Below are 15,962 nucleotides of genomic sequence, written 5' to 3'. Positions count from 1 at the left end.
TAGCAACTTTGTACCTTCCTAAAAGGAGCAGAACTCAAAGTAGTGATTTCATTAAGCACGCTGTCAACTTTAGAAAGCCTTTTATATTGTGTTCATTTCATGGAACAGTAGTGCATGCATCTTTCTGTAAAGCATTAATCGTTTTTATGACCGAAACGAAGTATTTGAGCACTTCAGTACCATTTGTAATTTCATGGTTTTTCTGTATTATCTTACCCTGCAGCCACATTTAGGTTCTGGAAGACATAATGCAGTCAGTACGTGGCATCTGAAAAAAAAAGACTGCTTACCTGGTGCTTTCTCCTAGCACACTTCCAGTGACACCTTGTATTGATTCCAATGCTCTGCGTTTTATATATTGAGAGGGTTTGTGTGCTGCACGTCCTCTGCCTCAAAATGTGTCAAGGGATGCACAGTGTGTGACTCTTACTGTGAAATGCTCTCTGTGCATGCACAAGATTTGAGAGTAAATTAAAATAAAAATATACTTTAGCCTAAAGCATGGCCTGAAGGAAAACAAACAAAAAAACCCACGAAAACCAAACCACAACAAAATCTATTAATATATTGAGATAGAGTGGAGCTCTAATGCCTTCTTAGTGCTCCAAAAATTACAGGGCCATGTTTCTATTGAAATGGCAAACCTGTGATCTGTGCTAAGTGGCCCAGGGCTGCACTGCAGCTGGTGTTCCTAAGGTTATCACCTAAAATCTCTCCTTCTGAGAGCAGGGTGTGTGTGTTGCACGTGCATTTTAGAGCCACAATGTCTGTAGTCAACGTTGTGGTTGCCACTGGAAGGTGCAGGACACAGCAAAATGGATTTATTATGTAACTATGGATTTGTTTGCAGCCAGGTCCTAGTTAGGCAAACCCAGATGCTGTGAAACACACCATGATTAAACCCAGTAGGTTATGTGCCCAACATTTTGCTAAATATTTGATGTAGCATCATCTGGCACACATTAATTATGCTGTATTATTACTGTTCTAGAAAACAGCAGATATAAATAACAAGCCTTTTTTTTCCTGCTGCTTTCATCCTGGAGCAAAATGTTTTTACTAACAGTGGCATGTTAAGTTGAATATTTATCATTAAGTGCAAGCCTAAACAATTTCATGAGCAATGTCTGCTGTCTGTCAAAGGGCTCTTTCTCAGCAGGAGTTGACATCTGAAGGTCCCCACTAAAGCCAGCTCTGAGAATCTCCAGCAAATTGGCTGATGGCAGCTTTTACTGTGCACTGAGCAGCCAAATGCCAAATTAATCTCTGATAAAAATAGAAAGCAGCTCAGTTGTCTTTGTAAAACCAGAAACATTTGAAGATTTTTTTTGTGTGTGTAAAAACTGCATTTTCTCCAGATTAAAGCCAAGAGCTATATAAGCAGTGAAGGGTACTCTCAGAGCAAGTTATTTTAGCAGTTTTTCATATTTTAATAGAGATAACTGCACTTGAAACTTGAAAGACAGGACGACTTTTACTACAGAGGAACAGCAATGGAAAATACTCCTTAAAGAAAATGAAAGACATGCAAGTAAGTTCTAGAACCTCCTCCACTCTAAAGCTACATCATTTATCTCATGTATCATGTACCTGAAGGCATTAAGTTCTTGGGCTCAGCTGTCTTTAATACTCTTTTCTCTGCCATCCATGTATCCACATGTAGTTCTGCAGCTCTTAAATTCATTAATTTGAATGCTTTGTAATCATTAATAGATTTGTCCTCACAACATCGTGGAGAAGTTTTGTCCCTAATTTTAAGATTATGAAGAGAAAGAGGAATTACCTGGGGAAACCATAGCAAAATAAAAGCAGCAAATTTCACACTAAATATCCAAACACTGTATTTGTGCTTTACCAACTAGCATATACTTTTTTTTAATGGTTTGTAGTGATTCAATCCCTCATGATTGTGCATATCCAGGCATTACTGATGAAATAAAGACACTCATCACTATTCTTCTTAAATTTTATTCCATAATAAAAAATAGAAGAAAAAGTAAGTGTTGAAGAATTAAAGCAATTGCTGGTCAGTGTAAGGAGCAGTAAACCAATTATCTCAATGATGATTAAGGACCTGGTTCATCAAAAGCAATTCTAGGTCCTCCATGGCATATTCATAGGCTTCTAAAAAACAGAAATCCATATCATGTTTCACTGAAGCAAGTCCTCTATTACCTACAGAACACTTCATTTCATACTCTATTTATCCTTCTCTTTTTGCTCTTTCTCCTTCTTCTCACGTTCAGCTTTTGCTTCTTCCTCCTCGTGCTGTTTTATCAACTGTTCCACCTCCTTTTGCTTCAGAACCCTTATGACCGTCTTCCCGTTCTCTCTGGTCAGTGTTGCAATTTCAACTGAAAGCCAAGAAGAGGCAGCAGGGTTACAGCCCTCAGGCAGCAGCCAGAGCAGGGTGAGCTTTGTGGTTACACTCAAGCAGAAGACTCTTGCTCTGCCTACAACAAAAGCCCGAGGGCAGCTGCCTCCCCCTGCAGCCTCCCCACGCACATCACATCAGCTCCTCCCCACTGACTCTTCCACCACTCAAAGCCACTCCTGTCACCCCCACACCAAAGCAGCCAGCCCTGGGACCTGACCACACTGCACCATCCTCGTTTCTCAGTGGTGTGGTGCAGTGTAATTTGCTGACAGAGGATGATGGAAATTTGCCTCAGGACTTTCTGAGGGTGCCAGGTCTGAGGTGTTCTAGCACTGAAGAAGTGGAGTGAACTCCTTGCACAGTTTCTTGGAGGTCCTGCCCCTCACCTCCCCATATTAATAGGACAGGCCTTTTTGAGCCATTCTGCCCTTATGCTCCTGTTCTGTCATCAGTGGTTGGTGCATAAGGAGTCAGAAACCCTCATGGCTGCAGTCAGTGGTCTGTGTGATCCACTCACCAGAGGATGAGATCAGCCTCTGAACACCACCAGAAAGCTCTATACCATGTTCCATGCTGTCCCTCCATCACCAGCCTTGCACTAGCTCCTCTCTCTCCTTTCTCATTCCACCTTGGGTCTGCTGCATGCAGAGGGGTGACATGAGGTTTCCTCCCTGTACAGTCAGCACTGCCTGTGTTTGTTTAGCAGTTCCACACAGAGGACTGACCACACTGCACCATCCTCGTTTCTCAGAGCTGCTGCATCTTGTAGAAACATTTTTTTCAAGACCCAACCAGCAATAAAATACATTTGTAATTCCTAAGCAAAGGATGCCAACCCCCTACCAGTGAACTGCTCACCTTTCTCTGCAGAGAGCTTGCTGACATCCATGGTCTTGTTTAGAACCTTGATGGCTAATGCAAGGGCAGTCTTCAGTGTCATTTCTCCCTCTTTGTAGTCTTGCTTTAGCATTGACACAGCTGCCTAAAAATTCCACAGAAATTAAAATCACACCTTTATCCAATCAACCAAGCTGTTGGTTTCTGCCAGATAACAACAATCTGTAATTAACAGCACTGCTTCCACAGTTACCAGTGTCTGCTCTGTACCAGTAATCAGCAACACACTGCACTTTGCACATGTTTTTTGCTTGACTTTTTTAGAGGAAACAAACCCAGAACTTACAGCACTATTATTCCCAATGCACGTAGCTTTCCACCCTCCATAATTTCCACTAGGATCACTTTGGTAGAGCTGAAATCCATAATGCTTATCCCAGCCAATATACAGCAATGAAACACCAAAAGGACGTTTTCCTGTTGAAAAGAAAGCTATTAGCAACCTAAATTTAGTAACAAGTTGGGTTATGAGTTACAATCATTTTCTTTTGATTGCCTTTTTAAATCTGTTCATGTGAACTAGGATTTACCAGACTGTTCTGCACTTCTGTTGCTTGAGATAAGCCTGACAGCATTTCTTTCTAAGTCATGGGGGGGGCCTGAAGAGGTTTATTACATTTAACCCTCAGAGCAACTCATTTCTGTCTTCACAAATTGCAATTTATCATCTCAGGACTTTAAATCAAAACTTATTATTTAGAGTATGCAGCTTAGCTGTTAAGGCACCTAACTTAACCGTGTCAAAACCCAGGCAGATAAAAAGGTCATTCTTTCCAACTAGGTATCTGTAAAATCCCAGAACTATCAGTCCACCTCCTAAGGAACATTTCCCAACATCCTGATCCACAGCAATACTATTTTTTAAGTGTCAGAATACTGATATCCCTACCTGTAGGATTATTTGTGATTCACTGGGCCCACCATGAAGCACGAGGACAAGTGGTAATGATTTTACCCAGATACAAAGGGGATTCAGACTGGCAATAAGGAAGAGATCTCTTACAGTGAGAGTGGTGAAAGACCAGAACAGGTTTCCCAGGGAGCTGTTAGAGGGCCCATCCCTGGAACACCCAAGGACAGGTTGGAAAGGGCCCTGAGCACCCTGCTCCAAATCAGTATTTCCCTGCTCAGTGCAGGGAGCTGTATGAGATGACTTTTAGAAGTCCTTTCCAACCCAAACCACTCTGTGATCCTGTGAAAATGCTGGAAGGTTACATAGGACACAACTCTCTGTAGGTCTTTTGAAAGCATTCACTAAATCCAAGAGCACTCAAGGCAGTCCAAAGAATGAGCTGGGATCAGACATCAAATTCTCCATCACTAAAAAGCAGCACCTTCAGCAGCACAACAGTACCCATGAACACCCTCTACAATTCAGCTTTTTTTTTTCTTCCCTGGTGTATCTTGTTACAGAAAGATTTGGTAGAACTGTACAGACTCAGATGCCTCAAGTTATGTTACAGAATCCCTCTTCAGAGACTGCAAAGCACAACGGTTCATCACACTTCATTACCTCCAAACTGTGTATATGCCTGCTTGATATCACACAGTGCTGTCACCAGTTGTTCACAAGGGATGGGCTCTTGATATTGTAACAAATACCTAAAATGAAAGAGAAAAACAGGTTTAAAAACTCTTGCTGACATCATCTTGTACCACATTTAACCAGGAACGGGTTCCTGTGTTACAGCCTCTTTGCTCTGGCTGTTGTGTTTCAAGCAATCCACCTGTGCTCTACCCAACATTCACTCACTGGGATTCAGCAGAGAAACAGAACACAACCTGAGAGCACAGGCAAGTGCAGGCACCAGACCTACCTCTGGGCAATGAGTCTCAGTTCATTTGTTAGGACATTGGCATCTGAAGTTATTCCTGCAACACTGCAAGCCATATCCCTGCAATGGAAGCATGCAAGTTAGCTGAATTCCAATAAATCCCAAAAAAAAGAGTCACATCCTCATCCGGCAGTTCCAGCAGAACTGTCGGGCTTTTCTGATTACAATTAGGCAGCTGTCATGAGAGAGGTTCCTCAGCTCCTGCCTTTAGGGTGCACGAAAAATATGTCACTTTTTTTAAGAGCAGAGGTGGACAGCAAAATAAATGGGTGAGTATGACAGCTCTGCATGGACTGGTGAGGAGAGGATGATGCCAAAGATGTGTCATTCCAGAGAGCCTTCCCAAGAGCCATTTGCTCACACAGGTGCCTGTCTGGAGGCCACCTGGCCCAGCACACCAGAACCCAGAAGGACCCTCAGAGATGTGACAGGCTGACAGATCCCATCCCTGTCACTGCACCTGTGTGGTTTTGAGTTGATCATAACAAGCACTTCAGCCTGGATTGTTCCATCAACTCTTCACTGGAGGTCTCTTTTACCTCACCCAATACTGCCACAAAGCTTTCAATGACACAGAAAGGATTAAATAACCCAGGTGATTATTTCCAAGTGAATTGAAGCATTTCTCAGAAGATGGAAGAGCTGTCCCCAGGTGACAATCCCAGTGCACTCTCCTTGAAAACCTTTAACTTCCTTCAGCTCCAGCTGCCTCCCAGATGAAGGCAGAATGGGAAGCCCTCAGAAGGAAAAGCTACTTATGCCTCATGTGGATGGATGAAGCTCTACCTCCCTTACAGACACGGCAGCATGATCCATAACACCCTGTGCTCTGACATCACAAACTTAACTCCTAGAGAGCTAAAAAGGAAGTCAAAACAGAGAGGCACAGAATAACAGCTGTCACAGGAATGGCAAAGAAACCTGAGGCATGTTTTAGCCAATTATGTTGTTGTCTTTGAATCACAGAAGTAAAACAAAGACTTTGGAGAGGATGCAGAGCTGAATTACAAGGGTGACTTCTTTGTCTGCATTCTTTTTTTGCAAACCCCCCCTCAGTATTCTGTAAAAAATGGAGAATTCCCCATTTTCCCAAGCACAAAAAGAACACCAACACTTCAAATAACATAAAACCAGGTTCAGTGCTAAAATGTCTGAATCACAGCAGTTCTGTTGTGCCTGGTGTCACTCCACCTGACCAGAGCACTCAGCAGATCATCACTTCAACTTACTCGTTAAGTTTGTATATTTTCTCTGAGAAAAACACTTCATCCAGAAGCTTGTGAATGTTGCGTCTCTCTGCTGCCAGCAGAACACCATCGTTTGCCAGAATTCCCAAGCAAGTGCCTGCATGTCCAATTGCTTCCATTGCATACTCAACCTGGTACAGGCGACCTGGGAAAGGGTTTAAACTGAGAACCTCAAAAGAGCAACACTCAATATCAAGTTAAATTTGCTTGATATCAAAACATCAAGTTAAGTTTGCACGTACCTAGCAGATGCTGACTGCCCAACCTTAACAGTCAATTAATTGCTTGAAACAGGGGAATGAGTTAAGAGAAGGAAAATCCACAAATCTAAGAATGCACAGGGCAACACCCATGTGGGAAAAATAGTGAAAAAAAAATCTACCATTTTTTTTGTAGCAGAGCGAGTCAAAACGGATGTTTCAGTATCAAAGCAAATATTGATAATAAACTTTGAGCCCACCTCACAAAATAAATGGGCAAACGTGGCTTGTACATACTTGCTTCAGGATGTGGTAACAACAGCAAGGAGAGGTGTGACTGCACCAGGGGGTATTTATGCATCTCGGGTGTGGGGAGGGTGTAGGGAAAAGGAACAGTAACAAAATCCATCCATCCTCAACCAAAAAAGGAACGGTGAAGATATTCTTCAAGTTACATAAAAAAACTGTGGCAGTGAATTACTTAAAGTAAAAGTACTTAAATTAAGAGTGGACTTGGCAGTCTCCCCTTTGGAGCCTTGGTGTCCTTACAGAACCGGGCTCTGCTTCTGGGAGGGAAAGGTGATTGCTGCAAGTCAACCCCGGATGGACACACACACACACACCCTACACACACACCCCCTACACACACCCCCTACACACACACCCTACACACAGGCAGCCTCTGCACAACCAGCTCCTTTTTTACTGCCGAGACAACGAACAGAACAGAGCCCACTTGGGAGCGTGAAGCTCAGCACTACCTTCTGGTGAAAAGATGGTGGTTCTGGAGTCGTATCTTCGGGACTGCAAAAAGCAACAGCTCGTTAAGCGCCATCCTTCTCTCCTCAGAACGCAGCGTTCCGAACTTAGCCACGGGCTGAGCCGCACAGAACCCCCGAGAGCTGCCGCACCGGCCCCCCCCACCCCTCACGCCGAACCGAACCGGGCCGTACCCCACACGTCCTGTGGCCACCCCCACCCCTCAAGCCGAACCGGGCCGTGACTCCACACGTCCCGCGGCCCCCACTCCCCGCAGGCCGAATCGAACCGGGCCGTGACTCGACACGTCCCGCGGCTCCGCGCAGCCCGGGGAAGGGCCCGGCCCGCAGCCGCCACTCACCATGGTGCCAGGGATGCGGTGTAGGTGGAAGAGAAGCGCGCCTGCAAGACACCACAACGCACGTTAAGCGGTACCGAGCGTTCCGGCTCGTCCCCCACCGACCCTCTCCGGGCTCGGCCCAGACGGTGCCGCCACCGCCCCGGCCCCGCAGTGCGGAGTCATCCTCACCGCGGGGCAGCCCCGGGCCCCTCCGCCTCCCGCTCCCCACACCCCGCCCGCTCTCGCTCGCTCGCTGGCTCACCACAGGCCGAAGGGGAAGGGGGGAGGTTCGGCCGCTGAGGGAGAACGAATCCGAACCGGCGAGGAAGAACCGGGACCCTCCAACAGCCGGAGCTGCGCCGGAAGTGACCCCGCGGCGCCTGCGCGGTGCCGCCTGACGGGCTGACCCGGAACCCGCCCCCCCCCGCTGCCCGAACCGAACCCGAACACATCAGAACCCCCTGACCCGTCCCGCAGGCAGCGCGCTGGACACGTTCCAGGGTTTTATTGCAGCAGTCGAGTGTCACCCGGCGCGTACCCCGCAAGCCTCGGCCTAGGGGTCCTGGTGGTGCCCGTAGGCTCCGGCGATCTGAAACCAGCGCTGCTCCACAGCTGCCTGCCCCACCTCGAACATCTTCATGAGGTGTTTCCAGCCGGTTCTGGCGGTGATCATCAGGTATTCCTTGTTCTCCGGGTAGTGCAGGGCGGTGTGGGCCGCTATGACAAGGGACTGGGAAAACCTTCCGCTGACCAGGAGAAAGAGGGCACCCCTCTCCTCGGCGGTAAGGGGCAGGATGCTCTCAAACCCTGCCAGAACGTGGCCCCCCACCCCCAGGGGGTCTGAGCTCTCGATCATCAGGTACATGATCGCTATGGCCACTTCGAACACGTAATACCCATAGCTCATGTCACTGAAATCCAGGATGCCAGAGACTCTGTACTGAGGATCCTCCGGGGAAGCAGAAGCCGAGTCCACCAGGATGTTGTGGTCGTTCAGATCCCCGTGGTTGATACCTGCACACGCCAGAAATACCAACTGGAGTCATTATTGAACAGCAATTTCTTTTTTAATTTCTCAGTGAAACAGCATTGACTGGGCACAGAGGCTCAAGCCAACAGAACCACACCAGGTCCCTCAGCATCAAGTGCTGCCTCTTGTGTCTCCACTGCTCCCCAGGAACCCCCATTCCACTGAGACAGCAATCAATAATCAATAAAGCAGCATAATGAGACCTCACTCTGGTCTGGCACTGCCCCAGAGACACTGCATGTTTTCCCAACAATGAGTATCAGTTTTCAGATTATCTAATTTTGGTAATTACTATTTGTTGATAGTGATTTGTGTCAGCATCAACGTGAGCTGAATTCCAAAAACATGATTAAATTGTTACTCTTGGGCCTCTATGACTTTGTCATGGACTGCCTGTATTCTCATTAAGCTGATGAGCAGCCAGGCAGAAAGGGACCTGGGAGTCTGGATTGCCAGGAAGCTGAACAGGAGCCAGCAGTGTGCCCAGGTGGCCAAGAAGGCCAATGGCATCCTGGGCTGGCTCAGGAACAGCGTGGCCAGCAGGTCCAGGGAAGGGATTCTGCCCCTGTGCTCAGCTCTGGGGAGGCCACAGCTTGAGTCCTGTGTCCAGTTCTGGGCCCCTCAGCTCAGGAAGGAGATTGAGGTGCTGGAGCAGGTCCAGAGAAGAGCAAGGAGGCTGTGAAGGGATCCAGCAGAATTCCTGTGAGGAAGGGCTGAGGGAGCTGGGGGTGTTGAGGCTGGAGAAGAGGAGGCGCAGGGGAGACCTCATCACTCTCTACAACTCCCTGAAAGGAGGTTGGAGCCAGGGGGGGGGTTGGGCTCTTTTCCCAGGCAACTCTCAGCAAGACAAGAGGGCAGGGTCTCAAGTTGTGCCGGGGGAGGTTTAGGTTGGAGATGAGAAAGAATTTCTTTCTGGAGAGGGTGATCAGGCATTGGAATGGGCTGCCCAGGGAAGTAGTGGATTCTCCGTGTCTGGAGATCTTTCCAAAGAGCCTGGATGTGGCACTGAGTGCCATGGGCTGGGAACTGCAGTGGGAGTGGATCAAGGGTTGGACTTGATGAGCTCTGAGGTCCCTTCCAACCCAGCCCATTCCATGATTCTATGTAACAGCATGAAGATCATGCATGATTACAATGTAATTGTAATTGACCTTAACTTGACATTGTAATTGACCTTAACTGGAGGGAAACTCATCAGAAAGATCAAGAGCTGAACCTGAACCTGACCCTGGACAGCACACTCCTGGTTTACTCTGCCCAGTGTTCATTCACCACAGTATTTGCACACATCCAGGATAAAGGAAATTTTTTTTTTTTTTGCCTTCTCCACAGACCCAAACTCCTGTAAGAAATGTCATTGTCTCAGCTGAACATAATTACAGTGAGACTAAAATACTCACAGGCTCGAAAACTGCTTAGCTTTGGCATCACTTTTTCTTCAAACTGCTGGATAACTTTTTCCACAACTTCACAGTACTTGTTCTGACCCAAGGCATAAATGTACTGATGCAGGAGGGGAACATTTGCCAGGTTCCAGATGAACTGACCTCGGTGCAGACTTTTTACTGATGCATGATGGAATTTCTTTGGAGAAAGCACAAGAGAAAACAGGCTGGAAGTAGAAATTAAATTTTTAGGAATAAAAGGCTTAGATTCAAAGCCCTTACTCACTTCAAGAGGTTCCTAATGAGCACCAAGACTGTGACTTCTGCTTTACATCAACAAGTAGAAGAACAGAAATGTAAAAAACTAAAAGAATGCCTAAGAGAAGCATCTCAGTAACTAAACGTGCAACCCAGATCAGTTTTGGTCCATTCTTTAGCTACAAAATCAGGTCATTACTCACTTAAATCATTTAAAACTGGTACTGACTTTCTGCCATGTGCTGTTATGGGGCAACTTCTGAGGGCTTGCCAAGGCCAGAGTCCCAGCCTGGATTGCAGAGCTGGCACCACAGAAAGCTGCCAGGGTGCAGGAACAGGCAGGAGGTGGCAGATTCTGGGGACAAGCTCAGATGTGAAAAGGCCTTAGGAGAGAAGTACTGTATGGATTCTTTATGACACAAAATTGCCTCTGTAGGTAGCCTAAATATTTTAACCAACGGGGTCCTTCACCTCTCACTAGCAAATGGAAAAAGGTGTTTTGGAAACTGGCATTCAAGGAGTAAGAGCATTTCTCCCACACTTTTAAATGTTCAGGTGGGTTCGTGGGTCAGATTCTACCTGTGCATAGAGCAAATAATTTAAAAAACAACCAACCAACCACCAAAAAACCCAGCAAAACAACCACAAGAGTTGCTCACTTCCTCTTAAAAATAGCTGAATAATAGTCAAAGCTGGAAGCATGGGTGAAAAACTAACAAGATGAAGCTTGAACAAACAAAAACCACCACACAGGATCTCTAATGGTGGGTAAAGCCAGAATGCTGCCTGTCAGCAGGCACTGCCATCTTCCCAGCACCAAGCACACCTTCCAGGAAGCTCCAAGTGGGATTCCCAGTGTGTGAAGGGTAATCAGAAATCCTGAGCCCTTTTTGCTGCACAGCCACAGGCAGTCACTTCACCTCTAAGCCATGAATGTTTCTGTTTAGAGGATGTGAGGCACAGCCATGCCAAAGGAGACACCAGCAGTGAAAGGGGGGGACTATTTAGTGCACAAAATAAAACATGGGAGAACACTTTGCTATCAATTGACCAAGTAACTCAAGGGGGTGGAAAAGTTTCTGAGCTGTCATTAGAAAACTGAGTCTCTGAGGTGGTATTTTTAGTGTCAATGAGATTTTGAGGTGTTTACAGCAGTAACTGAATTTTTTTTCTTTCTTTTAAACAACAAACCTTGGCAGATGATAATCCATATGGTAAGGGCATAAAGTGCCTTTTCCATCAAGATTTGGTTTCTCATTACCTATTTCCTCCTTGGCAGGACAAGTCACAGAGACCAGCTGGTCTGGATAAATTGTTTTGATTGCCCCATAAGAGCATAAGCAGAGTGTTGGAAGGTGACCATAAATTCTTTTTTCCAATTGAAAAATGCTCTTGTAATTTAAGGATGTGGTCAGTGAAGCTGGCAATTCACATTTCATAATTGTCTTAAGCCAGCAGCTGGAACATCAGAAGGAAAGGTTAATGGAAGGCAATAAATAATGCAAGAGTTCTTTTATGTATCCAACTTAATTGCTGCCTGATTTATCAGCTTTATTATCCTGTATCATTTCAGAGTAAAGAAAGAACTTGCTTTGCATTAAGATTATTTGACTGGAAGCAATGCAGATGAGAGAAGTGTCACAAATCTCTGTTCATAGCACAGCTGGCAAGGCAGAGAGGGAACCACTGTGAAATGGTCACAGCTCCAGTGCCCAGGAGAAGGAGAGCAATTCCAAATAGGAGCTCTGCCAGCCATGCCTGATGTGCAAAAACCTCTTAAGACAAGTTTTACATGCTTCTAATTTGAGCACTCTGGGGGCCACTCTCCTTATTTGCCAGGTGTGAAACAGCAAACAGGTGAATTTTGTGTAAGTAAAAAGAAATCTTTATCTTCCAGTTCCTGGTACAGAAACACAGCAACACCACCTCACCAGCACCAGCCCCTCCTGCTCTCTGGGGAAATGCTTTAGCCACAGCCAGCTTGCAGGGCAGCACCCAAAAGGTGCCTCAAAGTGACACCTGCCTGAATTCTGCAGATCAGGAAAGCAGGCAGCAAGCACCAGGAGACGTGGGGAGGAGAAATTCCTTAAGAAAGAAGTTTGTGAGGCCAGAGCAAGGACCAAACAACCACTCACCTCTGCAAGAGCTTTATCCATCCTGGCAGCAAGCTTCCCAATCTCGTAGAGGATCTGAGGATTTGTAGCAATTTTTGCCACAGGTGTACCTGGCAGGTAAGTCAGCAGCCTGACCATGTACTTTCTGCTGCCAGGTCCAGTGTCTAACAAGCAAAGAAGGATGCAGTCAGTCACCTCAGGATGTGCTATTAATATTAGTTAATGCAAGAGGCAAAAAAATAAAAGAAGGCTTATCCCAGGGATACTCATGAGATGTAGCTGATAAAACAGATTTCCTTCCCAGATGTGATTTACCAGAATGCTGTGCAAACCTTACCACAGTTTAACAAGGTGTGATGAACCTCCAGCCCCTGCCCTTGGCATTAACTCTGCCCACAGCAGGTTCCTGCAGAGACCCCTCAGACAGTTCTGCAGCACAACAGGAGGGCCCAGGAAGCCCAGATGTTGTGTGGAAGTTACAGTGAACACAGAAGCAGAGGGCACACACAGTCTTTCTCCCAAGCACTGCTACAGCAGTTTGTTCAAGCATTGCAGATTGGCTGGAACTACTTCACAGCAGTCTGTAGGCAATTTATTTGTAATGTGATCAACTTAAAGAGACTTTTTTGGCTTCTATGTGGACAGATCAGATCAGTCTTTTCTCCAATTTAATTTTTCAGGTATTTTTATAGTTATTCATTACCCTCTTTGACTTGTTTTGTTTCTGGTGTTTTAAGTTTGGAGAGTTCTGGCTGGACAGATGAGTCAGCTCATACACATGCCCCAATATTTAGAAATTAGCCCCAGGTTTTACTTGAGTACTGCCGAGCTAAGGGTGATAGTAGGGCAGTAAAGGTGTTCCCAGTTGCTCACCTCCTGCCTCCAGAGACATCGTGTTACCATCTTTTGTGAGATAAGGGGTTGCTGAAGGAAAGCCTTCAGCATGGAGAAACATCATGGCCTGGGTCTGCACTTCAATGAGGTCAGGCTCCTGGCTGTCTTCTGAGTTGGTGATTTTGAGGACACACTCAGCAGCATCTTCAGCTGCATCTTCATTCCTGGAGACACAGACGTGGAAGTTTTGATCGTCGTAGCTGGGGAGAGGCCTGATCCAAGACACCTTTAATCCAAACACCCTGTCCACCAGTTCTATCACTGCTTTTTCCCCAGGTGCTGGCTTGGTGAGTGCCTGGGCTCGGCAGTCACTCTGAGAAGACATCGTGGCTCTAGGAGAAAAAAGAGAAGCTGGATGATCTTACCTGCACTCTGCCACCAGAAGCAGTGATCACTGTCACCAAACGCACTCACAGACTGAGGAGCACCTGCCTGTGTTTATTAATCAAGCAGAATAAAGCCTAATGAGCCAGCCAGGTTTCCTACATCGTGGCTTCTTGTCATGTAGCTCCCTCAAGACATCCCTCTGCCCAGAACAAGGAGCCAGGAGCAGCGTCTTACCAGGAGCAGTTCCATTCCCTCATTCCCAGCCACAGCCTAACCGGGAGTGAATCCCAAAGGACCAGAGCTGCTGAATTCCTGTCCAGAAAACTCTAAATTCACCTCTACCAAAACCCCAGACACATCCCCGGCGCTGTTGCCGGTACCGCAGATGCCATCCCCCCGCCTGCCCCCAGCCTTCCCGCGGAATTCCTGCGCAATTCCTGCGCTGGGAAACGCGGAAAAGCAGCTCCAGCCTCCCCTCCTTCCGCTCTAGCGGGACCTGCCCCGACACCGGGCCCGCTTCCGACACCGAGCGGCACCGCCTGACCGGACCGGACCGGACCGCCCCTTCCGCGGGCGGCAGAACCGGGGCGGGGCTGCGGGAGGTCCGTGCCGTTACCTTTTGGTTCCGAACAGCACCGGAGGGAAGAGGACGTGGAACTTCCTGTCGGGAAAGGAAAAGGAGAAGAAGAAGCAGCGGTCCCGGTGCTGTCCGGAGAAAGGGAGATTCGTGGTTTATTGCTGTGCTTCGAGTCCCTTTCCCAGCACGCAAGAGCCCAACATCTCCCAACCCTTCTGACCAAAACTCATTAACCAGTGACAAACTTGAGGCATCTTCCTAGGATGCCCTTTGGACCTTTGAGTTCAGGCTGGGAACACCGGTCCTGGCCTGGAGAATGTTTGGCACGTATTGACTTTTCAGATCACTGTATAAATATCTTCTGAAATACTTAAAAACACGAACAAAAAAGCAGCCGTATTCTGCAGTACTTGAGGTCCCACTGGGAGAAGATTAGTGAGGATGAAAGGGATTTAGAAAAGGCTTACTGATGTTAATAAAATTAAAAAAAAAAAAAATCACGGTTTTAAGTAAACAAGAACTCTATTTCAGTGCTGTTTATAATGCTAAAGAAGACATTAATTTGACAAACATTACTTTAATCCAATACCAACATTTGAAAAAGGAAACTTTCCCCAAGAAACAAATCTAAGTTCTTTGGATTTTTTTGTTTTTTAAACTAAATCACCCTCTCCAAAAAAAAAAAAAAAAAAAAAAATCACACAAACAAGTTTTTTTCAAGAATAAAAGAGGTCTGGAAAACATTTAGGGTTCTGCCTCCTGCTTTCTGAGGCTGACTGAAGGTCTGGATCACTGGGACTAAACCTGCTGCAGCAGGAAAGCATTCTTGCAATGCTTGTGACTTTAAGACCCAGTGCAGATTACACAAAAATCCAAGTGTGTGCTACTCCATCACTAAACAAAAACACAGTGCATTTTGCAGACCCCTACCTTGTTTGTCTTGCCTCAGTTTCCAGACAGCAGTGCTGAGACTTAAACCCTCCAGAGTCCTCTGCTGCTGCCTCCTGCCTGCCCAGTGCTCAGGGGGGAAGCAGAGTGTGAGGGTGAGGCAGTACCTGCAGCTAAGGTTGTACTTTGGCACAAGATAAGACTTGAATAATTTAACTTCTCTGTCTTGGAGGCAAGTCCAAAGCCTCTCCTGAAATTAAGTCAGAGCCAGACACCCCCAAATTGCTTCTAAAGATCTGTCAGAGAGCTCACAGCTATGTGCCACAAGTGTAACCTTGGCCAACAGCTTGCTTTAATATAGGATTTGATCTAGATTCTAAATTAGGAATTTTAACTGAAGAAGGAAAAAAACTATTCAAAAAGCACTTGATACAGTTATAATATCCAGAGGAGTACCTGGAGTGCAGCTAACACAGAAAACCTCTTTCTCTTCGAAGTCCACGTGAGCCACTCCTAACAAGAAGAAAAAAAACACACAGTGGGACTTTCCTTATTCACTCCTCTTTCACCCCTACTTACAGTACTATTTTAAGAGCATTCCATCCTATCCCTTCCAAATAGACTGTAATGTACAAAAACCATGATACAATTTTCTTTATTAAAAATAATTTACAGCATCAATCAGTGACATTTTATGCACAATGATCATCAACTGAACTTGAGATATATCTATACAATACGGAAATTAAAACTTACACTGTTCTGTTGGCTTTAAACAGCAGACATTGATTTGCAGTTGCTTAAATATGGTTAATATACATAGCTTCACGTCCT

General features: G+C 46.1%; 2 protein-coding genes across 6 annotated transcripts; both read right to left on the bottom strand.

Moving 5' to 3' along the window:
• Positions 1-1,952: 1,952 nt before the first annotated feature.
• On the bottom strand, positions 1,953-8,107 carry PSMA4 (proteasome subunit alpha 4). Its single transcript, XM_030457010.1, has 9 exons — positions 7,918-8,107; positions 7,677-7,717; positions 7,318-7,360; positions 6,339-6,501; positions 5,092-5,169; positions 4,788-4,876; positions 3,561-3,691; positions 3,236-3,359; positions 1,953-2,354 (listed from the first exon to the last, which is right to left on the bottom strand). Exons 1-9 carry the CDS (start codon positions 8,105-8,107, stop codon positions 2,200-2,202), a joined length of 1,014 nt encoding a protein of 337 aa, XP_030312870.1. The 3' UTR covers positions 1,953-2,199.
• Positions 8,108-8,147: 40 nt separating this feature from the next.
• Positions 8,148-15,604, bottom strand: HYKK (hydroxylysine kinase). Of its 5 annotated transcripts, none has more exons than XM_030456994.1 (5): positions 13,769-14,218; positions 13,316-13,668; positions 12,464-12,606; positions 10,086-10,269; positions 8,148-8,669 (listed from the first exon to the last, which is right to left on the bottom strand). In XM_030456994.1, the coding sequence occupies exons 2-5, from the start codon at positions 13,659-13,661 to the stop codon at positions 8,209-8,211; spliced, it is 1,134 nt and encodes a 377-aa protein (XP_030312854.1). In that variant the 5' UTR covers positions 13,662-13,668; positions 13,769-14,218; the 3' UTR covers positions 8,148-8,208. The 5 variants fall into 5 exon arrangements, with proteins under 5 accessions (XP_030312854.1, XP_030312857.1, XP_030312855.1 ...); XM_030456997.1 differs by lacking the exon at positions 13,769-14,218 and adding an exon at positions 15,585-15,604 and having other exon boundaries at positions 8,201-8,669; XM_030456995.1 differs by lacking the exon at positions 13,769-14,218 and adding an exon at positions 14,280-14,298 and having other exon boundaries at positions 8,201-8,669.
• Between the last annotated feature and the right edge of the window lie 358 nt (positions 15,605-15,962).

This window comes from Calypte anna, chromosome 10 (assembly GCF_003957555.1).
Source record: "Calypte anna isolate BGI_N300 chromosome 10, bCalAnn1_v1.p, whole genome shotgun sequence".
In the NCBI taxonomy this organism is placed as follows: Eukaryota; Metazoa; Chordata; class Aves; order Apodiformes; family Trochilidae; genus Calypte; species Calypte anna.
This window is presented reverse-complemented; position numbering and strand designations above follow the sequence as displayed.